Source organism: Oncorhynchus mykiss, chromosome 10, assembly GCF_013265735.2.
Source record: "Oncorhynchus mykiss isolate Arlee chromosome 10, USDA_OmykA_1.1, whole genome shotgun sequence".
In the NCBI taxonomy this organism is placed as follows: Eukaryota; Metazoa; Chordata; class Actinopteri; order Salmoniformes; family Salmonidae; genus Oncorhynchus; species Oncorhynchus mykiss.
The window spans coordinates 85,689,600-85,715,176 of NC_048574.1; the positions used below are offsets into that span (position 1 = coordinate 85,689,600).

Below are 25,577 nucleotides of genomic sequence, written 5' to 3' on the forward strand. Positions count from 1 at the left end.
GGAAATGACAACACATTTACAGTCGAGTAGATTTAGTTTTCTATAGGAAATGCCAACACATTTACAGTCGAGTAGATTTAGTTTTCTATAGGAAATGCCAATACATTTTCAGGCGAGTAGATTTAGTTGTCTATAGGAAATGCTGACAAATGTACAGTCTAGTAGATTCAGTTGTCGAAAGGAAATGCCAACACATTTACAGTCTAGTAGATTTAGTAGTCTATAGGAAATGCCAACACATTTACAGTCTAGTAGATTTAGTAGTCTATAGGAAATGACAACACATTTACAGTCTAGTTTGATTTAGTTTTCTGTAGGACATGACAACACATTTACAGTCTAGTAGATTTAGTTTTATACAGGAAATGACAACACATTTACAGTCGAGTAGATTTAGTTTTATACAGGAAATGACAACACATTTACAGTCGAGTAGATTTAGTTTTCTATAGGAAATGCCAACACATTTACAGTCTAGTAGATTTAGTTTTCTATAGGAAATGACAACACATTTACAGTGTAGTAGATTTAGTTTTCTATAGGAAATGACAACACATTTAGAGTGTAGTAGATTTAGAAGTCTATAGGAAAAGACAACATATTTACAGTCTAGTAGATTTAGTTGTCTGTAGGAAATGCCAACACATTTACAGTCTAGTAGATTTAGTTTTCTATAGGAAATGACAACACATTTACAGTCTAGTAGATTTAGTTTTCTATAGGAAATGACAACACATTTACAGTCTAGTAGATTTAGTTTTATACAGGAAATGACAACACATTTACAGTCGAGTAGATTTAGTTTTCTATAGGAAATGCCAACACATTTACAGTCGAGTAGATTTAGTTTTCTATAGGAAATGCCAACACATTTACAGTCGAGTAGATTTAGTTTTCTATAGGAAATGCCAATACATTTTCAGGCGAGTAGATTTAGTTGTCTATAGGAAATGCTGACAAATTTACAGTCTAGTAGAGCCAGTTGTCGAAAGGAAATGCCAACACATTTACAGTCTAGTAGATTTAGTAGTCTATAGGAAATGACAACACATTTACAGTCGAGTAGATTTAGTTTTCTATAGGAAATGCCAACACATTTACAGTCTAGTAGATTTAGTTGTCTATAGGAAATGACAACACATTTACAGTGTAGTAGATTTAGTTTTCTATAGGAAATGACAACACATTTAGAGTGTAGTAGATTTAGATGCCTATAGGAAAAGACAACACATTTACAGTCTAGTAGATTTAGTTGTCTGTAGGAAATGCCAACACATTTACAGTATAGTAGATTTAGTTTTCTATAGGAAATGACAACACATTTACAGTCTAGTAGATTTAGTTTTATACAGGAAATGACAACACATTTACAGTCGAGTAGATTTAGTTTTCTATAGGAAATGCCAACACATTTACAGTCGAGTAGATTTAGTTTTCTATAGGAAATGCCAATACATTTTCAGGCGAGTAGATTTAGTTGTCTATAGGAAATGCTGACAAATGTACAGTCTAGTAGATTCAGTTGTTGAAAGGAAATGCCAACACATTTACAGTCTAGTAGATTTAGTAGTCTATAGGAAATGCCAACACATTTACAGTCTAGTAGATTTAGTAGTCTATAGGAAATGCCAACACATTTACATTCTAGTAGATTTAGTTTTCTATAGGAAATGACAACACATTTACAGTGTAGTAGATTTAGTTGTCTAAAGGAAATGACAACACATTTACAGTCTAGTAGATTTAGTTGTCTATAGGAAATGCCAACACATTTACAGTCTAGTAGATTTAGTAGTCCATAGGATATGCCAACACATTTGCAGTCTAGTAGATTCAGTTTTCTATAGGAAATGCCAACACATTTCCAGTCTAGTAGATTTAGTTTTATAAAGGAAATGACAACACATTTACAGTCGAGTAGATTTAGTTTTCTATAGGAAATGCCAACACATTTACAGTCGAGTATATTTAGTTTTCTATAGGAAATGCCAATACATTTACAGGCGAGTAGATTTAGTTGTCTAAAGGAAATGCTGACAAATGTACAGTCTAGTAGATTCAGTTGTCGAAAGGAAATGCCAACACATTTCCAGTCTAGTAGATTTAGTTTTATACAGGAAATGACAACACATTTACAGTCGAGTAGATTTAGTTTTCTATAGGAAATGCAAACACATTTACAGTGTAGTAGATTTAGTTGTCCAAAGGAAATGACAACACATTTACAGTCTAGTAGATTTAGTTTTCTATAGGAAATGACAACACATTTACAGTGTAGTAGATTTAGTTGTCTAAAGGAAATGACAACACATTTACAGCCTAGTAGAATTAGTTGTTTGTAGGAAATGCAAACACATTTACAGTCTAGTAGATTTAGGTGTCTATAGGATATGCCAACACATTTGCAGTCTAGTAGATTTAGTTTTCTATAGGAAATGCCAACACATTTCCAGTCTAGTAGATTTAGTTTTCTAAAGGAAATGACAACACATTTACAGCCAAGTAGATTTAGTTGTTTGTAGGAAATGCAAACACATTTACAGTCTAGTAGATTTAGTTTTATATAGGAAATGGCAACACATTTACAGTCTAGTAGATTTAGTTTTAGATAGGAAATGTCAACATATTTACAGTCTAGTAGATTTAGTTTTATATGGGAAATGTCAACACATTTACAGTCTAGTAGATTTAATTGTCGAAAGGATATGCCAACACATTTACAGTCCAGTAGATTTAGTTGTGTATAGGAAATGCCAAAACATTTACAGTGTAGTAGATTTAGTAGTCTATTTGAAATGCCAACACATTTACAGTCTAGTAGATTTAGTAGACTATAGGAAATGCCAACACATTTACAGTCTAGTAGACTTAGTTGTCTATAGGAAATGACAACACATTTACAGTCTAGTAGATTTAGTTGTCTATAGGAAATGACAACACATTTACAGTCTAGTAGATTTAGTAGACTATAGGAAATGCCAACACTTTTACAGTCTAGTAGATTTAGTTGTCTATTGGTAAATGACAACACATTTACAGTCTAGCAGATTTAGTAGACTATAGGAAATGCCAACACTTTTACAGTCTAGTAGATTTAGTTTTCTATAGGAAATGACAACACATTTACAGTGTAGTAGATTTAGTTGTCGAAAGGAAATGCCAACACATTTACAGTCCAGTAGATTTAGATGTGTATAGGAAATGACTAAACATTTACTGTCTAGTAGATTTAGTAGTCTATTGGAAATGACAACACATTTACAGTCTAGTAGATTTAGTTTTATATAGGAAATGTCAACACATTTACAGTCTAGTAGACTTAGTAGTCTATAGAAAATGACAACACATTTACAGTCGAGTAGATTTAGTTGTCTAAAGGAAATGACAACACATTTACAGTCTAGTAGATTTAGTTTTATATAGGAAATGTCAACACATTTACAGTCTAGTAGATTTAGTTGTCTATAGGAAATGACAACACATTTACAGTCTAGTAGATTTAGTTGTCTATAGGAAATGACAACACATTTACAGTCTAGTAGATTTAGTAGACTATAGGAAATGCCAACACTTTTACAGTCTAGTAGATTTAGTTGTCTATAGGAAATGACAACACATTTACAGTCTAGCAGATTTAGTAGACTATAGGAAATGCCAACACTTTTACAGTCTAGTAGATTTAGTTTTCTATAGGAAATGACAACACATTTACAGTGTAGTAGATTTAGTTGTCTGTAGGAAATGCCAACACATTTACAGTCTAGTAGATTTAGTTTTCTATAGGAAATGCCAACACATTTACAGTCTAGTAGATATAGTTGTCTATAGGAAATGACAACACATTTACAGTCTAGTAGATTTAGTTGTCGAAAGGAAATGCCAACACATTTACAGTCCAGTAGATTTAGTTGTGTATAGGAAATGACTAAACATTTACTGTCTAGTAGATTTAGTAGTCTATTGGAAATGCCAACACATTTACAGTTTAGTAGATTTAGTAGTCTAAAGGAAATGACAACACATTTACAGTCTAGTAGATTTAGTTTTATATAGGAAATGTCAACACATTTACAGTCTAGTAGACTTAGTAGTCTATAGAAAATGACAACACATTTACAGTCGAGTAGATTTAGTTGTCTAAAGGAAATGACAACACATTTACAGTCTAGTAGATTTAGTTTTATATAGGAAATGTCAACACATTTACAGTCTAGTAGATTTAGTTTTATATAGGAAATGTCAACACATTTACAGTCTAGTAGATTTAGTTGTCTAAAGGAAATGACAACACATTTACAGTCTAGTAGATTTAGTTTTATATGGGAAATGTCAACACATTTACAGTCTAGTAGATTTAATTGTCGAAAGGAAATGCCAACACATTTACAGTCCAGTAGATTTAGTTGTGTATAGGAAATGCTGACAAATTTACAGTCTAGTAGATTTAGTTGTCTAAAGGAAATGCCAAAACATTTACAGTGTAGTAGATTTAGTAGTCTATTTGAAATGCCAACACATTTACAGTCTAGTAGATTTAGTAGTCTATAGGAAATGCTGACAAATTTACAGTCTAGTAGATTTAGTTGTCTATAGGAAATGCCAACACATTTACAGTCTAGTAGATTTAGTTGTCTAAAGGAAATGACAACACATTTACAGTCTAGTAGATTTAGTTTTATATGGGAAATGTCAACACATTTACAGTCTAGTAGATTTAATTGTCGAAAGGATATGCCAACACATTTACAGTCCAGTAGATTTAGTTGTCTATTTGAAATGCCAACACATTTACAGTCTAGTAGATTTAGTTGTCTATAGGAAATGCTGACAAATTTACAGTCTAGTAGATTTAGTTGTTTGTAGGAAATGCCAACACATTTCCAGTCTAGTAGATTTCTTTTTCTATAGGAATTGCCAAAACATTTGCAGTCTGGTAGATTTAGTTCTCGATAGGAAATGACAACACATTTAACCTCTACAGATCTGCCACTCTGACATTACCACTGAGCTAGTCTATAGCTAGGGACTGTGCCTCAGAATCAACAGTAAGGGCCTTACAGTAAAGTGGGCTATCCTCAGAGCCTAATGCCTACGCTGCCTAGCCCTCACTCTATAAACCCTGCACTTCTTCAGGATCATCCAGGACAGAGTTTCTGCTGTAGATCACTATGACGGGGTGCTCGGTTGGTTTAGCCCAGGGTTGGTTTAGCCCAGAATCCCCCCTCTTACGACTCCGTCATGCATTTCGCTACACCTGCAATAACATCTGCTAAATATGTGTATGTGACCAATACAATTTGATTTTATCTATACCTGTCACGACTTCCACCGAAGGTGGATCCTCTCCCTGTACAGGCGGTGCTCGGCGGTCGTCGTCGCCGGGTCTACTAGCTACCAGCTGCCACCGATCCCTTTTCTTTTTCGTTTAGTTTTGTTGTTCACCTGTGTCTAGTTTAGGTTATTAGTGGGGTATTTAATCTCGCCCTAGCCTCTTGGTTTCGTGCGGGATTGTTTGTGTAGCTGTCATTTGTTTGGGTTGCGTTTTGATTTGTTCTGTGGAACAGGTGTTTTTTCTGGACTGCGTTCCTGTTGTTTTGGTGGCTACTGTTGTGGTCCTGTTCCTGTTATTTGGACTAATAATAATAATACACTGTTTATTGTCTCCCCCCTCAGTCCCTCAGTTGGCGTCTAAAAACTCTACCAGCTACTTTAACACACTTCTATCAATGAGGTAAACTTAAGTAGACCAGCCTATATTCTCCTTTATCCCCTTGTAGACCAGCCTATATCCCCCTATATCCCCTTGTAGACCAGCCTATATCCTCCAGTAGACTAGCCTATATCCCCCAGTAGACCAGCCTATATCCCCCTATATCCTCTTGTAGACCAGCCTATATCCTCCAGTAGACTAGCCTATATCCCCCAGTAGACCAGCCTATATCCCCTTCTATCCCCTAGTAGACCAGCCTATATCCTCCAGTAGACTAGCCTATATCCCCCAGTAGACCAGCCTATATCCCCCAGTAGTAAATATAAATAATACAAAAATAATAAAATAATAATTAATAAAAATATAATATAAATAAATAAGATATGAGTATAATAATACAGCAAGAATCTTCTTCCAGCAGGTTCTTCTAGCTAATAGAGAGTTGTACCCTTCTCCAAAATCATGCCTCCTTTATACCCTCCATCTTCCTTTCTGTTAACTCATTGTGGCTAACATCCTCGAAAGATACGCTCAGTGGTTAACACCTAATGCGGCCATCACTCAAAAGGTGCTCTTTCAGCACCCACTAACCCCCATCTTTCCTCACATAGGCAGGACGTCTTGACAGGATGCCTCCTCCTGGCTGCTCTGACCGGGGGATTCCCAAAGCAAGCCAGCACCCTTAGTACACTCCATTATCAATATGGAGTACACTCCATTAACTTTTAAAACATTTATTTCTAAACATTAACATTCCCTACTCAATTATAATCCCACTCTAACCTTTTCTTCCCATTACTTCCTAAACATTCAACATTTTTTAACATTTTAACATTAGACCATTTCATCATTATAACATGTCATTACCAACATCCTACAGACCCTAAGGCCTTGTCCTTTAACCTCTTGTAACTAGGGGGCACTATTTTAATTTTTGGAAAAATAACGTTCCCGAAGTAAACGGGCTATTTTGTCAGGACAAGATGCTAGAATATGCATATAATTGGCAGCTTAGGATAGAAAACACTCTAAAGTTTCCAAAACTGTAAAAATATTGTCTGTGAGTATAACAGAACTGATATTGCAGGCGAAAGCCGGAGAAAAATCCAATCCGGCAGGGACTCTTATTTAGAAGCTCTGCGTTCTATTGAGCAGTGAATGAGGTATCAACCAGATTCCTTTTTCTATGGCTTCCCTAATTGTTTCAGGCTTTTATTTAGAAAAATGAGCCTGAACGTCAACATTGCATCATTCGTCAGCTGAAGTCTCGCAGAGTGTTTTGTGCGTAAAGGACAAATGCGGCCATTGTTTCTCTCTTTCCTACTAAGAAGCCACCAGTCCCGGTTGATATATTATCAAATAGATATTTGAAAAACACCTTGAGGATTATAACCAACGTTTTCTAGTAATATTTATGTCCGTTGCATTATGCTAATTCGTGTCAATTGATGACAATGCTCCCGGACCCAGGATGGGTAGTACCAACAAGTTAAACCTAACCAACACAGTCTACAAGCATCGTACCTTAAAGCAACCAACATTAAAACATTCTGAACCATTTTACTGCATTACTTGAATCACTTTTTAATATCTCCCACTGTATGTTTCAACCTCAGGAGGCTGAGAAAAATGGTCTTGTCACCGAAAACCCTCACTAACTTTTACAGGTGCACAATTGAGAGCATCCTGTCAGGCTGTATCACCGTCTGGTACAGCAACTGCACCGCCTGCAACCGCAGGGCTCTCCAGAGGGTGGTGCGGTCTGCACAACGCATCACCGGGGGCAACTTCCTGCCCTCCAGGACACCTACACCACCCGATGTCACAAGAAGGCAAAAGGGATCATCAAGGACAATACCCACCCGAGCCACTGCCTGTTCACCCTGCTATCATCAAGAACGCGAGGTCAGTACAGGTGCATCAAAGCTGGGACAGAGAAATTGAAAAACAGCTCCTGTCTCAGGGCCATCAGATTGTTAAACAGCCACCACTAGCACAGAGAGGCTGCTGCCTACCTACAGACTTGATATCATTGGCCTCTTTAATAAATGGAACAGAAGTCACTTTAATAATGCCACTTTAAGAATGTTTACATATTTCACATTACTCATCTAATATGTATATACTGTATCTTTCACTATCTATTTAAAATAATATATTACTATATATTCTTTACTATCTATTGCATCTTAGCCGCTCTGTCACTGCTCATCCATATATTGTATACTTACTTATATATTCTTATCCCATTCGTTTATAAGACTGTGTGTATTAGGTTTTGTGGTGGAATTTGTTAGATATTAGGTTTTGTTGTGGAATGTGTTAGATATTACCTGTTAGATACTGATGCACTGTCAGATCTAGAAGCATAAGCATTTCGCTACACTCACAATAACATCTGCTAACCATGTGTATGTGAGACCAATAACATCTGCTAACCATGTGTATGTGACCAATAACATCTGCTAACCATGTGTATGTGACCAATAACATCTGGTAACCATGTGTATGTGACCAATAACATTTTATTTTGATTTGGACTAAGACCTAACAGCCATCTCTTCCTCTTCCTGGACCAATACCTAATAGCCATCTCTTCCTCTTCCTGGACCAAGACCTGACAGCCATCTGTTCCTCTTCCTGGACCAAGACCTAACAGCCATCTCTTCCTCTTCCTGGACCAAGACCTAACAGCCATCTCTTCCTCTTCCTGGGCGAAGACCTGATGTTTAATCAGATCTCAAACCTCTCGTCTGTCAGGAAAGCGGTTCTGTTCCTGATTCTGTTGTTGAAGAGTCTGTAGAGACAAAAAAAAACATTATTATTTTAATGTTATTATTATCCTCTAATAGTTGCCCCCAGCAACATACACACCCATATGATCTCACACAGACATGCTCTGCTCACTGTCACACACACACCCTTACCGTATGGTGTGTATTGAAGTGTTGGTAGAGACCAGTTGGAGTATTCTGTCAGTCAGAGCATCAGTGATGTCATTGTGGCTCAGGCTACAACACACAGAGAGAGAGAGAGAGAGAGAGAGAGAGAGAGAGAGAGAGAGAGAGAGAGAGAGAGAGAGAGAGAGCGGACATTTATCATGTAGTGATAGACACACACAGAGAGAGAGAGAGAGAGAGAGAGAGAGAGAGAGAGAGAGAGAGAGAGAGAGAGAGAGAGAGAGAGAGAGAGAGAGAAAGAGAGAAAGAGAGAAAGAGAGAAAGAGGGACAGAGCAAGAGAGCGAGAGAGAGACACACAGAGAGAGGGAGAGCCAGGGAGAGAGAGATTGGACATTTATCATGTAGTGATAGACACACAGTCTTGTACAAATAACCTTGTGGGTACATACAATTCAGACCCTAACCCGTACCTTAATTAAAAACCTAAACCTAACCCTAGATCCTAAACCTAACCATAGATCCAAATCCTCTACCTAATTTTAACCCTAATACTAATTCTAACCTTAATCCTAAACCCCCTAGAAATAGCATTTGACCTTGTGGGGACCAACAAAATGTTCCCAGTTGGTCCCCAAAAGTATAGTTAAACACGTCCACACACACACACACACACACACACACACACACACACACACACACACACACACACACACACACACACACACACACACACACACACACACACACACACACACACACACACACACACACACAGTGAAAGCCACTCACTCGAGGACTTGTACTTTATGCAGGTGTGTGATCAGGGGCTGTAGCTGGTCGTCTGTGAGTTGACAGTGGCTGAGGTCCAGTTTTGACAGACCCTCTGAGTGTTCCAGAACCAGGGCCAGAGATCCACAGGCCTTCAGGTCCAGCCTGGTCTCACTGAGGTCCAGCTCCCCATCCAGGGCTCTGCATAGGGACTCTGCGTGCCTCAGCAGCCCCTCTTCAATCCCCTCACACACAAGGTCCAGCAGCTGAAGTAGCAGAGCTTTGCTGGGACTGAGAGGACAAGAAGGAGAGTCAACATTATGACACAGAGTAGGTTTAACTCCTACTGATAAATTAGTTGGTCAAATGTTTGCCTTTGTGTGTCTAACCTCAGCTTGACAATATGCAGGATGGGAAGCAGCTCCCTCAGTGCTCTGTCCTCCACCTCACAGTCTCTTAGGATGAGCTGGACCTGGTTCTGAACCAGCGGGGTGCCGTGTTGGTTCTGCTTCAGAACAGAGTGGATGGCCCTGCAGTGGTCAGTGGTCAGACACAGAGCCTTCTCCTGGTCCTGAACTGACAGGTCCACAGAGGAGGAGCAGGAGAAGTCCAGCCTGAAGTGCAGAGACCTGAGCAGCCATACTGCTGTTGGTAGTGATGATGGTCCCCCCTGCTGGAACTGAGAGGCAGCACAGCACTGGAGGAAACTCAGCAGTAACCTCCTGTCAACACTACAGAGAGAGAGAGAGACTTATTTACACAACACCACACATTAAAGCACTGATAAAGACAATACAACTCTGTTAGTCTGGTCAACTCCCAGGCGAATGCCTTCAATTCCACCCCTAGCTGAGGTAAACCTCTTCGGGCTAGGGGGCAGTATACGGAAGTTTGGAGAGCTGGCGTGCCCAAAGTAAGATTCCTGTTTCTCAGACTCAGAAGCTAGGATATGCATACAATTGGTGGATTTGGATAGAAAACACTCTACAGTTTCCAAAACTGTTAAAATAATGTCTGTGGGTATATCAGAACTGATATGGCAGGCGAAAATCTGAAGAAAATCCGACCAGAAAAAATTAACATTAAATCACAGGCTTTTATTTTGTAAAGCTTTAGAAATCTCCTATGTCCGTCCACCAATTGATATAGCTTTCACTAATTGTCAACTGTCATTATTCAAGGTTTTGTGGCTATTATTTTGAAAAATGAATAGGAATTTTGACTTACAGTGTGATGACTGTAAGGGTCACATCAGTGGTTTTGTGCGCAATGGAGGAGACGCGCTAATTTGGCGTTCATATTGAACACAGTCCTTTTGTCACGACTTCCACCGAAGAACCTCTCCTTGTTCGGGCGCCGTTTGGCGGTCGATATCACCGGCTTACTAGCCATCTCTGCTCCATTTTTCTATTATCCATTTGTTTTGTCTTTTTCCCTGCACACCTGGTTTACATTCCCAATCACACTGATCCAACATCTTGGTGCCATATCCGCTGCGCCTCGACCAACGCAACCGGCGTTACCTCCTGGATCCAGTTCCAGTGGCATGCATCTCTCCCTTCCCAGGGAGTATGATGGGACGGCAGACCGGTGCCAGGGGTTCATATTACAACTGGACCTGTACCTGGCCACCATTCACCCAGCTCCCTCGGGAAGTACTCGTCTCATGTCTCTCGGGGAGAGCTCTGGAGTGTGGGGAGTCGCGGCGTTGGACCACTTCGAAGAGCGGCTTCGACCTGAGACGGAGCCCTGGAATTCCAGACCTTAGCAGCCGGAGCAGGATGGAACGACAGGGCCCTTATCGACCATTACCGATGCAGCCTGCGCGAGGACGTCAGACGAGAGTTGGCCTGCAGGGATGCCAGCATCACCTTTGACCAACTGGTGGATCTGTCCATCCGGTTGGATAACCTGCTGGACACCCACGGACGTCCAGAGAGGGCTCTGTTGGTTCCATCTTTCCAACACCACCGCTTCGGTGGAACTGGGAGGGGCTGCGCGTAGGGAGGCTGGAGGAGCTGGAGGAGGGGCCTTCACGTGCACCATCTGTGGCCGCAGAGGTGCCGGGTTGGTCCCTTTGGGAGTCGAGGCAGCAGACAGGGCACTTTGGCGTCACCCCAGGTGAGTCTGCACCACTCTCATCCAGAGTCCTCTGTTAACCAACTGTTTGTACCTGTTTGATTTCCTGATTTTTTTTGCCGCATTAGGCGCTCGTCAATTCAGGCACGGCTGGGAATTTTATCAGCACTCGCCCTTATTATTGTTATTCCTGTGGTTAGACCTGTCCCAGTACACGCTCTGGATAGTCGATCATTGGAGTCCGGGCAGATCAGGGAAGCTACTAGCTACTATCTCCCTGGCCTAGGTGACGCAGGGAAGGCACGAGGAGAGAATCAGTCTCTTTCTCATTGACTCTCCTGTGTTTCCTGTGGTACTGGGCAATCCCTGGATAGCTCGTCATGACCCCATCATTTCATGGCAACAGAGGGCTTCACAGGGTGGTCGCGAGAGTGATCGGGGAGGTGTGTAGTGGTTTCCGTTGGTGCTACCACAGTGGAAAGTCCAGATCAGATCTCCACTGTGCGCATTCCCCCCGAATATGCCGATTTGGCTCTCGCCTTCTGTAAAGAGATGGCGACTCAATTACCACTCCATCGACGGGGCGATTGTGCGATAGATCTCCTGGTAGATGCTGCAGGAGTCCCATGTATCCGCAAGCGGAGACGGTGGTTATGGAGACAGAACAGAACAAGTATTTGATACACTGACGATTTTGCAGGTTTTCCTACTTACAAAGCGTGTGATTTTTAAGTAATTAATTTTCATTTTATTGCATGACATAAGTATTTGATACATCAGAAAAGCAGAACTTAATATTTGGTACAGAAACCTTTGTTTGCAATTACAGATATCATATGTTTCCTGTAGTTCTTGACCAGGTTTGCACACATTATACCAGGGATTTTGGCCTACTCCTCCATACAGACCTTCCCCAGATCCTTCAGGTTTCAGGGGGCTGTCGCTGGGCAATATGGACTTTCAGCTCCCTCCAAAGATTTTCTATTGGGTTCAGGTCTGGTGACTGGCTAGGCCACTCCAGGAACTTGAAATGCTTCTTACGGAGCCACTCCTTAGTTGCCCTGGCTGTGTGTTTCAGGTCGTTGTCATGCTGGAAGACCCAGCCACGAACCATCTTCAATGCTCTTACTGAGGGAAGGTTGTTGGCCAAGATCTCGCAATACCTGGCCCCATCCATCCTCCCCTCAATACGGTGCAGTTGTCCTGTCCCCTTTGCAGAAAAGCATCCCCAAAGAATGATGTTTCCACCTCCATGCTTCACGGTTGAGATGGTGTTCTTGGGATTCTACTCATCCTTCTTCTTCCTCCACACACGGCGAGTGGAGTTTAGACCAAAAAGCTCTCTTCTTGTCTCATCAGACCACATGACCTTCTCCCATTCCTCCTCTGGATCATCCAGATGGTCATTGGCAAACTTCAGACGGGCCTGGACATGCACTGGCTTGAGCAAGGTGACCTTGCGTGCGCTGCAGGATTTCAACCGATGACGGCGTAGTGTGTTACTAATGGTTTTCTTTGAGAACGTGGTCCCAGCTCTCTTCAGGTCATTGACCAGGTCCTGCCGTGTAGTTCTGGGCTGATCCCTCACCCTCATCCCTCACTCATGATCATTGATACCCCACGAGGTGAGATCTTGCATGGAGCCCAAGACCGAGGGTGATTGACCGTCATCTTGAACTTCTTCAATTTTCTAATAATTGCGCCAACAGTTGTTGCCTTCTCACCAAGCTGCTTGCCTACTGTCCTGTAGCCCATCCCAGCCTTGTGCAGGTCTATAATTTTATCCCTGATGTCCTTACACAGCTCTCTGGTCTTGGCCATTGAGGAGAAGTTGGAGTCTGTTTGATTGAGTGTGTGGACTGGTGTCTTTTATGCAGGTAACGAGTTCAAACAGGTTCAGTTAATACAGGTAATGAGTGGAGAACAGGAGGGTTTCTTAAAGATAAACTAACAGGTCTGTGAGAGCTGGAATTCTTACTAGTTGGTGATCAAATACTTATGAATACTTATCAATACTTATGTCATGCAATAAAATGCAAATTCATTATTTAAAAATCATACAATGTGATTTTCTGGATTTTTGTTTTAGATTCCGTCTCTCACAGTTGAAGTGTACTTATGATAAAGATTACAGACCTCTACATGCTTTGTAAGTAGGAAAATCTATAAAATCGGCAGTGTATCAACTACTTGTTCTCTCCACTGTACATATTCTTTCGAGATTAGAAAGTTTGTCAGATCTGTTACAACCTGTAATTGTAAAAATATGTATGTATCTGAATCCCTGCGTCTGGTATATTTGGTCCCCCACTTCACCCTTCTCCTCCAGTTTATGGATGGAGGTCTGCGTCCGTGCATTGATTATCGAGGTCTCAAAATCACTGTGAGATACAGTTACAGTTACCATGGCGATAGAGTCAATGCACGGGGCGCACTTTTTCACTAAACTGGATCTCAGGAGCGTGTACAACCTGGTGCGTATCCAGGAGGGAGACGAGTGGAAGACGGCATTTAGTACCACCTCAGGGCATTATGGGTACCTCGTCATGCCGTATGGGTTGATGACTGCTCCATCAGTCTTCAAATCCTTTGTAGACGAGACAGGGACCTGCACGGGCAGGGTGTAGTGGTGTATATCGATGACATTCTAATATACTCCGCTACACGTGCCGAGCATGTGTCCTTGGTGTGCAGGGTACTTGGACGACCATTGGAGCATGACCTGTCTGTCAAGGCTGAGAAATGCCTGTTCTTTCAGCAAGCAGTCTACTTCCTAAGGGACCGCATTTCAACCGTGCGTAATTAGCCGACTCCCAACACGGTAAAGGAGGTGCATCGATGTTTAGTGTTTGCCAATTACTACTGGAGATTTATCCAGGATTTTGGCCAGGTGGCTGCTCCCATTACCTCACTACCGAAGGGGGGTCATGTACGGCTGCAGTGTTCGGTTGAGGCGGACAGAGCTTTTGGGCAACTACGGGCTCTGTTTACCTCGGCTTCCATGCTGGCCCATCCGGATCCCTCTTTGGAGTTCATAGTGGAGATCAACGCGTCTGAGCCTGGGATAGGAGGAGTGCTCTCTCAGCATTCGGGCATGCCATCGAAGCTCTGCCCCTGTGCTTTCTTCTCGAAGAAGCTCAGCCCGGCGGAGCGAAACTATGATGTGGGGGACCCGGAGTTGTGTGCTGTAGTTAAAGCTTTGAAGGCATGGAGACATTGGCTTGAGGGGGCTAAACACCCTTTCCTCATCTGGACTGACCACCGCAACCTGGAGTACATCCGGGCAGCGAGGAGACTGAATCCTCATCAGGCAAGGTGGGCCATGTTCTTTACCCTGTCCTACAGACCAGGTTCCCAGAATGTTAAGGCAGACGCACTGTCCCGACTGTATGACGCAGAGGAGCGGTCCATAAATCAGACTCCCATACTCCAGGCTTCCTGCTTGGTTGTGCCGGTCATCTGGGAGCTGGACGTGGACATTGAGCAGGCATTGCGTACAGAGCCCGCTCCCCCCCAGTGTCCCGTCGGGCGTCTGTACGTTCCGTCTGCTGTCCGGGACCAGTTGATCTGGGCCCACAAGTCACCCATCTCTGGTCATCCGGGGATCGGTCGGATGGTGCGCTGTCTAACTGGGAAGTACTGGTGGCCCACCTTGGCAAAGGATGTGAGGGTTTTTGTTTCCTGCTGCTTGGCAGTGTAAGGCTCCTACACTTCGCCCAGTGTAAGGCTCCTAGACACCTGCCCAGAGGTAAGCTACATCCCTTACCCATTCCACAACAGCCTTGGTCACATCTGTGGATTTTTTGACGGATCTTCCTCCCTCACAGGGAACCACCATGATCCTGGTCGTTGTGGATCGTTTCTCTAAGTCCTGTCATCTCCTCCCTCTGCCCGGGATACCTACGGCTCTACAGACTGTGGAGGCCCTGTTTACAAACGTCTTCCGGCACTACGGGTGCCTGAGGATATAACGTCTGATCGAGGTCCCCAGTTCACTTCGAGAGTCTGGAGGGCGTTCATGGAACGTCTGGGGGTCTCGATTAGTCTCACCTCAGGTTTTCACCCTGAGAGTAAGAGTGAACCAGGATGTGGGCAGGTTCATGCGGTCCTATTGCCAGGACCGGTCAGGGGGAGTGGGTGGCGTTTGTGCCCTGGGCAGAGATGGCGCAGAACTCGCTCCGCCACTCCTCCACTAACCTCTCCCCCTTTCAATGTGTATTGGGGTACCAGCCGGTTCTGGCACCGTGGCATCAGAGTCAGACCGAGGCTCCCGAGGTGGACGATTGGTTCAGACGAGCAGAGGAGACAGGGGAAGCCGCCCATGGTCACGTCACCGCAGTGAGGCCCCGGTGGTCACACCGTGGGACCGGGTCTGGCTCTTGACCCGAAATCTGCCCCTCCGCCTGCCCTGCCGGAAGCTGGGTCCGCGGTTTGTGGGGCCATTTAAAGTCCTTAGGAGTGTGAACGTGGTTTGTTATAGGTTACATCTTCCCCCCGATTACTGTATTAACCCCTCGTTCCATGTGTCTCTCCTCAGGCCGGTGGTGGCTGGCCCGCTCCAGGAGTTTGAGGTGTGGGAGGTTCCTCCACCCCATCTGGACATCCATGGGGCTCCGGCGTACTCTGTCCGTTCTATCCTGGATTCGAGGCGTCGGGTGAGGGGCCTTTAGTACCTCGTGGAGTGGGAGGGGTCCAGAGGAGAGGTGCTGGGTGCTGGTGGCAGATGTGTTGGACCCTGAACTTCTACGGGAGATCCATCGTCATCGGCCGGATCTCCCTGCGCCTCGCCCTCCGGGTTATCCCCGAGGCCGGTGTGAGCGTGCCGCTGGAGTCACGCGTCAAGGGCCACCAAAGTCAACTCCTCTCCTTGTTCAGGCAGCGTTCGGCGTCATCGGCTTTCGCCGCTCCATTTTTTTATTATCCATTTGTTTTGTCTTTTTCCCTGCACACCTGGTTTACATTCCCAATCACACTGTATTTATTCCTCTGTTTTATGTCATTGTGTGTGATTGCTTTATGTAGTGCTTGTTGCACGTTCATTCTGGTGCACGTCGGGTTTTTGTGCCCATATTTTGATTTATATTAAACTGCTAATTGCTGCTAACTGACTTCACTGCCACCAGTTAGAGCATCCGCTACACCTTTCCGTATGAAATATGATAATTTATTTACATTTTAGACAACCTAAGACCTAAGGGTGATATAGACACGTTGTTTGACTTGTTTCAACGAAGTTTGCTGGTAGCTTTTAGAACTTCTTTGTCTGCATTTTTCAACGAGAGAAACCGGTTGATTACTGAGTTAAGCGCGCCAGCTAAACAGACATCTTTTGGATATAAAGAAGGACTTTATCGAACAAAAGGACCATTTGTGATGTTTCTGGGAATCGTATGATTGCAACCAGCTGAAGATCTTCAAAGGTAAGTGATACATTTTATCGCTATTTCTGACTTTCGTGATGGCTCTGCTTGGATTGAAAATGAATGTATTGCTTTTGTGTGTCGTCAGAATTTTCGCTGTAAAGCCTATTTGAAATCTGACACAGCGGCTGGATTAACAAGAAGTGTATATTTTAAATGATGTAAGACACATGTCATGAAGGTTTAAAATTATGAAGTTAGTGTTTTTTGAATTTCGCACTCCGCAATTTACAGGATGTTGTCAAATCGATCCCGTTAACGGGATTCTAGCCGTAGGGGATCCCTAAGAGGTTTTAAGGTTAGTACATTACACTAAGGTTAGGTTTAGAGGTGAAATTAGAGGTTAAATCAATCAGGAAGTGGAAAGCCTCATAGTTATATCCATTCTAGCAGGGTCAAAGAGTGCCAACTAAACCTGAGTTGGGAGACTCTGTCCAGAAGAGGCAGGATGCTCTCTATCTCCCCCGGTGGTATGGAGGTCCACAGCAGGTTGACTTTGACTTGGTGGCTGTGCTGCAGGGTAAAACACAGAGCGGTACAGTCCACTCTGTCCAGCTCTCTGCTGTTCAGGTTGATCCAATGGTCTGAAGAACTCAACAAACTGGACACACATTCACTGGCTCTGTCATAGATCTGTCTGATGGTGGACTTTACAAAGCTGGAACTGGACCTGAACAAACATGGAGAAAGGATTGTTGTGGTTATGTCAAGGTTTTATAAAGGATAACTCACATAGTAACAACTGACTGGATAGAACATTAATAATTAAAGACTATAAATATTGAATCAAGATCTCCCACCTCTTGAATAAAACCCTAATGATATTACAGAGGAAAACTCAGAACAACATGTCACTGGATAGAAAGTTATTTTATTATTTCTAGAAAGTCTGAACAGAGAAAGAAGTTCAACCACCTCTTGAGAGTAACCCTTCCCAGAAAGGGGAGAAGATCTGAGATGTTCTTCTCTAGAAGCCTGTTCTTCCTGAGGTCCACAGTGATGTTGTGGGTTGAATGCTGCAGCAGAGAGAGAAGCACTTCCCAGTCCATCCTGCAGGAGGTCAGGTCTCCACCAACCTTCTCTAGGAACCACTGAGTCAACTCCTTGTCCTGAGCTTCATACACAACTACAGTCAGCTGCTGCAAAGTTTCTGAGTTTAGTCTAGGAGGTTGGAACATACAGGCTGTCAGAAATATGAAGAAAAACACATGAATGAAGTTACTATTTCTACTTTAAAAAAAATATCAACTTCAGACTGACCTAAGAGAGAGAGGTCCCTGGTGACACAGCAGTGCAATGAGAGAGTGACCCTGGATCCAGAGGTCAGTCAGGTCCAGACACTGAACCTTCCAGAGTCTCAGAAGGGACACCACATTACTCAGAGCCCTGGATAACACTCTCTCTGGTGTCTGGCTGCTCTTTAGGACCAAGGAGAGTTCTGGGACAGTCAGTGAAGTAGCACCTCTCTCTATCCTCATAACCAGTCTGGACAGTTTCACTGCCACACCCACATTCAGCCTGGAATGAAAAGACAAAACGCAAGTCACTTGAAACAGACAAACCAGACATTTAGGAAAAAGTGTGATCCAAAAGTTTTGGGACAGTGACACATTAGTTGTTGTTTTGACTCTGTACTTTGAATGAGGTTAAAGTGAAACGTGAATAATGATGAGTGAGAAAGTTTAAAAAAAGTTAGAGGCACCAATATCATAGCATGCTAACCTCTCACCATTACAATAACATGGAGGGGTTAGTATTTTATATCATACCCCCAAGACATGCTAACCTCTCACCATTACAATAACAGGGAGAGTTTAGCATTTAATATACCAAGACATGCTAACCAATCACCATAGCATTTGCATTTCTTTGGAGGTTATGATATTTATGTCTCTGTAATTTTCTCACTCATCATTATTCAGGACTATCTGTAACCATGGTAGCATCTACATTAATGTAGAAGTGTTCAGAAACATCATCTATTCTTATTTACAATAGAAGTGACTCCAAAATGAGACAATACATTATTTACCATTCCTTTCTGTTGGGCACAAAATAAACTGAAACCAAAACAAACAGCAAATGTATCCAACCGGTTTGTAGATTCAAAGATCAAATACTAAATGTTTGATTACTTTAATACACATATCCAAATACTTTTGGTTCACTAAAACGGGTGGACTAAACAGTTCACCTGACACACCCATCTGTTTCGCCTCCCAGGAAAGTTCCCGACGGTTCCGTTACCGAGTTCCTACCGAGAGTATCCAAAGTCTGCCGATTCATCTCTTCTTCCCGAGCTGATGCAACTAGGCAGGGCCAGCCGAACGGCGATACATACATACGAAGAGTCAGAGAACTTACTCACAACCCTTTTCATGCTGTGGGGGAACCAGTCAAAATCTCTCCAGATACTCATCGACTCTGGGGCCGATGAGAGTTTTATGGACGCTACCCTGGTGTCTGAGCTGAACATCCCCACTCAACCCCTCTCCATTCCCATGGATGTTAGAGCCCTTGGTGGGCACTCTATAGGCCGGGTCACTCATAATACTCATCAACCTACGGGAACCACAACGATACAATCCAATTCCTGCTAATTAAGTCTCCTCAGGTTCCCGTGGTATTGGGAATATATTGGCTCCATCGACACAATCAAATAAAATTTCAAAAATCAAATCAAATGTATTTATATAGCCCTTCTTACATCAGCTGATATCTCAAAGTGCTGTACAGAAACCTAGCCTAAAACCCCAAACAGCAAGCAATGCAGGTGTAGAAGCACGGTGGTTAGGAAAAACTCCCTAGAAAGGCCAAACCCTAGGAAGAAACCTAGAGAGGAACCAGCCTATAAGGGTTGGCCAGTCCTCTTCTGGCTGTGCCGGGTGGAGATTATAACAGAACATGGCAAGATGTTCAAATGTTCATAAATGACCAGCATGGTCAAATAATAATAATCACAGTAGTTGTTGAGGGTGCAGCCAGTCAGCACTTCAGGAGTAACTGTCAGTTGGCTTTTAATAGGCGATCATTACGAGTATCTCTACCGCTCCTGCTGTCTCTAGAGAGTTGAAAACAGCAGGTCTGGGACAGGTAGCACGTCCTGTAAACAGGTCAGGGTTCCATAGCCACAGACCGTTTAAACTGGAGCAGCAGCACGGCCAGGTAAGGAGTCATCATGCCAGGTAGTCCTGAGGCATGGTCTTAGGGCTCAGGTCCTCCAAGAGAGAAAGAAAAAGAGAGAGAAAGAAAGACAGAATTAGAGAGAGCATACTTAAATTCACACAGGACACTGGATAAGACAGGAGAAGTACTCCAGATATAACAAACTGACCCTAGCCCCCCGACACAAACTACTGCAGCATAAATATTGGAGGTTGAGACAGTAGGGGTCAGGAGACACTGTGGCCCCATCCGATGATACCCCCGGACAGGGCCAAACAGGAAGGATATAACCCCACACAGTTTTCCAAAGCACAGCCCCCACACCACTAGAGGGATATCTTCAACCACCAACTTACCATCCTGAGGCAAGGCCGAGAATAGCCCACAAAGATCTCAGCCACGGCACAACCCAAGGGGAGGGACGCCAACCCAGACAGGAAGATCACGTCATTGACTCAACCCACTCAAGTGACGCACCCCTCCTAGGGACAGCATGAAAGAGCACCAGTAAGCCAGTGACTCAGCCCCTGTAATAGGGTTAGAGGCAGAGAATCCCAGTGGAGAGAGGGTATCCGGCCAGGCAGAGTCGGCAAGTTGCTCCAGAGCCTTTCCGTTCACCTTCACACTCCTGGGCCAGACTACACTCAATCATATGACTCACTGAAGAGATGAGTCTTCAGTAAAGACATAAAGGTTGAGACCGAGTTTGCGTCTCTCACATGGGTAGGCAGACCATTCCATAAAAATGGAGCTCTATAGGAGAAAGCCCTGCCTCCAGCTGTTTGCTTAGAAATTATAGGGACAATTTGGAGGCCTGCGTCTTGTGACCGTAGTGTACGTGTAGGTATGTACGGCAGGACCAAATTGGAAAGATAGGTAGGAGCAAGCCCATGTAATGCTTTATAGGTTAGCAGTAAAACCTTGAAATCAGCCTTTGCCTTAACAGGAAGCCAGTGTAGGGAGGCTAGCACTGGAGAAATATGATCAAATATTTTGGTTCTAGTCAGGATTCTAGCAGCCGTATTTAGCACTAACTGAAGTTTATTTAGTGCTTTATCCGGGTAGCCGAAAAGTAGAGCATTGCAGTAGTCTAACCTAGAAGTAACAAAAGCATGGATGAATTTTTCTGCATCATTTTTGGACAGAAAGTTTCAGATTTTTGCAATGTTACATAGATGGAAAAAAGCTGTCCTTGAAACAGTCTTGATATGTTCGTCAAAAGAGAGATCAGGGTCCAGAGTAACGCCGAGGTCCTTCACAGTTTTATTTGAGACGACTGCACAACCATCAAGTTTAATTGTCAGATTCAACAGAAGTTCTCTTTGTTTCTTGGGAACTAGAACAAGCATCTCTGTTTTGTCCAAGTTTAAAAGTAGAACGTTTGCAGCCATCCACTTCCTTATGTCTGAAACATAGGCTTCTAGCGAGGGCAATTTTGGGGCTTCACCATGTTTCATTGAAATGTACAGCTGTGTGTCATCCGCATAGCAGTGAAAGTTAACATTATGTTTTCGAATGACATCCCCAAGAGTTAAAATATATAGTGAAAACAATAGTGGTCCTAAAACGGAACCTTGATGAACACCGAAATGTACAGTTGATTTGTCAGAGGACAAACCATTCACAGAGACAAACTGATATCTTTCCGACAGATAAGATCTAAACCAGGCCAGAACTTGTCCGTGTAGACCAATCTGCGTTTCCAATCTCTCCAAAAGAATGTGGTGATCGATGGTATCAAAAGCAGCACTAAGGTCTAGGAGCACGACGACAGATGCAGAGCAGATGCAGAGCCTCGGTCTGATGCCATTAAAAGGTAATTTGCCACCTCCAGTGCAGTCTCAGTGCTATGATGGGGTCTAAAACCAGACTGAAGCATTTCATATACATTGTTTGTCTTCAGGAAGGCAGTGAGTTGCTGCGCAACAGCCTTTTCTAACATTAATGAGAGGAATGGAAGATTCGATATAGGCCGATAGTTTTTTATATTTTCTGGGTCAAGGTTTTTTTTTTTTTCAAGAGAGGCTCTATTACTGCCACTTTTAGTGAGTTTGGTACACATCCGGTGGATAGAGAGCCGTTTATTATGTTCAACATAGGAGGGCCAAGCACAGGAAGCAGCTCTTTCAATAGTTTAGTTGGAATAGGGTCCAGTATGCAGCTTGAAGGTTTAGAGGCCATGATAATTTTCATCATTGTGTCAAGAGATATAGTACTAAAACACTTAAGTGTCTCTCTTGATCCTAGGTCCTGGCAGAGTTGTGCAGACTCAGGACAACTGAGCTTTGGAGGAATACGTAGAGTTAAAGAGGAGTCCGTAATTTGCTTTCTATTAATCATGATCTTTTCCTCAAAGAAGTTCATGAATTTATCACTGCTGAAGTGAAAGCCATCCTCACTCTCTTGGAGAACGCTGCTTTGTGACGGTAGCAAAAATACATCGAGCAACAGTGAGGGCTCTTCGATACTGCACGATGCTGTCTTTCCAAGCTAGTCGGAAGACTTCCAGTTTGATGTGGCGCCATTTCTGTTCAAATTTTCTGGAAGCTTGCTTCAGAGCTCGGGTATTTTCTGTATACCAGGGAGCTAGTTTCTTATGACAAATGTTTTTAGGAGTGCAACTGCATCTAGGGTATTGCGCAAGGTTAAATTGAGTTCCTCAGTTAGGTGGTTAACTGATTTTTGTCCTCTGACGTCCTTGGGTAGGCAGAGGGAGTCTGGAAGAGCATCAAGCAATCTTTGTGTTGTCTGAGAGTTTATGACACGACATTTGATGCTCCTTGGTTGGGGTCTGAGCAGATTATTTGTTGCTATTGCAAACATAATAAAATGGTAGTCCGATAGTCCAGGATTATGAGGAAAAACATTAAGATCCACAGCATTTATTCCATGGGACAAAACTAGGTCCAGAGTATGACTGTGACAATGAGTAGGTCCAGAGACATGTTGGACAAAACCCACTGAGTCGATGATGGAAAGCCTTTTGGAGTGGGTCTGTGGACTTTTCCATGTGAATATTAAAATCACCAACAATTAGAATATTTTCTGCTATGACTACAAGGTCCGATAGGAATTCATGGAACTCAGTGAGGAACGCTGTATATGGCCCAGGAGGCCTGTAAACAGTAGCTATAAAAAGTGATTGAGTAGGCTGCATAGATTTCATGACTAGTAGCTCAAAAGACGAAAACGTCATTGTTTTTGTTGTAAATTGAAATTTGCTATCGTAAATGTTAGCAACACCTCCGACATTGCGGGATGCACGGGGGATATGATAACTAGTGTAACCAGGAGGTGAGGCCTCATTTAACACAGTAAATTCATCAGGCTTAAGCCATGTTTCAGTCAGGCCAATCACATCAAGATTATGATCACAATCCCTTTCAATAATGGGAGGAATGGAGGAGGTGTTTATCCTAGTGAGATTGCTAAGGCAAACAGCGCCATGTTTAGTTTTGCCCAACCAAGTCGAGGCACAGACACGGTCTCAATGGGGATAGTTGAGCTGACTACACTGACTGTGCTAGTGGCAGACTCCACTAAGCTGGCTGGCTGGCTAACAGCCTGCTGCCTGGCCTGCCCCCTATTTCATTGTGGAGCTAGAGGAGTTAGAGCCCTGTCTATATTCGTAGAAAAGGGCACCCCTCCTAGGATGGAGTCCGTCACTCCTCAGCAGGTCAGGCTTGGTCCTGTTTGTGGGTGAGTCCCAGAAAGAGGGCCAATTATCTACAAATTCTATATTTTGTGAGGGGCAGAAAACAGTTTTCAACCAGCAATTGAGTTGTGAGACTGCTGTAAAGCTCATCACTCCCCCTAACTGGGAAGGGGCCAGAGACAATTACTCGATGCCGACACATTTTTCTAGCTGATTTACACGCTGAAGCTATGTTGTGCTTGGTGACCTCTGACTGTTTCATTCTAACATCGTTGGTGACGGCGTGGATAACAATATCTCTATACTCTCTACACTCGCCAGTTTTAGCTTTAGCCAGCACCATCTTCAGATTAGCCTTAATGTCGGTAGCCCTGCCCCCTGGTAAACAGTGTATGATCGCTGGATGATTTGTTTTAAGTCTAATACTGCGGGTAATGGAGTCGTCAATGACTAGGGTTTTCAATTTGTCAGAGCTAATGGTGGGAAGCTTCGGCGTCTCAGACCCCGTAACGAGAGGAGTAGAGACAAGAGAAGGCTCGGCCTCAGACTACGACTCGCTGCTTAAATGGGGAAAACCGGTTGAAAGTTTGTCGGCTGAATGAACGACACCTGTTGAGCATTCCTACAGCATATCCCTCTAGAAGACATGAGAAAGTTGTCCGGCTGCGGGGACCGTGCAGGGGGATTTATTCTGACATTAATATCTGTACTTACTGGTGGCACAGACGCTGTTTCATCCTTTCCTACACTGAAATTACCCTTGCCTAACGATTGCGTCTGATTCCATCCTCGCCGTAAGGTGATCGTTCTCCTGTATATTATGAGTACAGTGACTGCAATTAGAAGGCATCATGTTAATGTTACTACTTAGCTTCGGCTGTTGGAGGTCCTTACGAACCATGTCCAGATAAAGCGTCCGGAGTGAAAAAGTTGAATGAAAAAAAGTTGAATGAGGGAAAAACAAAAAATAAACGGTAATTAAAAAGTAAAAACCGTAAAGTTGTCAGGTAGCAAAGTAAGGTTGGCAACAAAACGCACAGCAACACAATCCCCTCATTGACTGGTTTGCTGGTGCCAGCATGAGCTGGAGCCCATTCTGCTCATTGCCTGAAGTCAGCGCTCCCTTCACCGGGATGTCTTCCTGGGGCCACAAAAGTTGCCCCGGACCTCTCCGCATTTCCTGCAGAGTACCAGCACCTACTGGGGGTGTTCATTAAGACCGGGCCACTTTGCTTCTGCGGCACCGACCCCATGACTGTGGGACCTTCTCCCAGGCACCACTCTGACACGGGGATGACTGTACTCACTGTATGGTCAAGAGACCAAGGCTATGGAGACCTATATTGAGGACTCCTTAACTGCCGGGTTCATCCGTCCCACTGCGTCCCCCGCCGGCGCAGGGTTCTTCTTTGTGGAGTAGAAGGACAAAACCATGCGCCCGTGCATCAACTCACAGGGTCTCAACGACATCACGGCGAATGACCGCCACCCGCTACCACTCATCTCCTCTGCCTTCTAGCCTCTCCAAGGGGCCGCCGTGTTCTCCAAGCTGGATCTATGGAACGCCTACCACCTAGTGCAGAAACGGGAAGGGGATGAGTGGAAGACAGCCTTCAACACGGCCAGTAGTGTTGATGCTCCAGCTGTGTTCCAGGCCCTGGTTAATAATGTTCTCAATGAAATGTTAAACTGGTTCGTCTTTGTCCACCTCAACGACATCCTCGTCTTCTCCCGCTCTGCCCAAAAACACGTCCGACAGGTCCTCCAACGCTTCCTGGAGAACTTTTTGTGAAAGAGCTCCAACATCCCCTTCCTGGGCTACGTCATCACTGCAGGGAGTGTACAGATGGATCCCGGGAAGGTGAGAGTGGTGGTGGCT

General features: G+C 43.6%; 1 protein-coding gene across 3 annotated transcripts in view; it reads right to left on the reverse strand.

Annotated features, from left to right (window-relative positions):
- Positions 1–8,219: 8,219 nt before the first annotated feature.
- LOC110513755 overlaps positions 8,220–25,577 on the reverse strand; it is a 40,980-nt gene continuing 23,622 nt past the window's right edge. For all 3 annotated transcript variants that reach the window (XM_036934332.1, XM_036934333.1, XM_036934331.1), the window contains 7 exons: positions 18,139–18,396; positions 17,794–18,039; positions 17,294–17,548; positions 9,769–10,110; positions 9,401–9,670; positions 8,638–8,721; positions 8,220–8,507 (listed from right to left, as the gene is read on the reverse strand). In XM_036934332.1, coding sequence (XP_036790227.1) covers positions 8,444–8,507; positions 8,638–8,721; positions 9,401–9,670; positions 9,769–10,110; positions 17,294–17,548; positions 17,794–18,039; positions 18,139–18,396 — 1,519 coding nt within the window. In that variant the 3' untranslated portion in view covers positions 8,220–8,443. The remainder of the gene's footprint in view (positions 8,508–8,637; positions 8,722–9,400; positions 9,671–9,768; positions 10,111–17,293; positions 17,549–17,793; positions 18,040–18,138; positions 18,397–25,577) is intronic.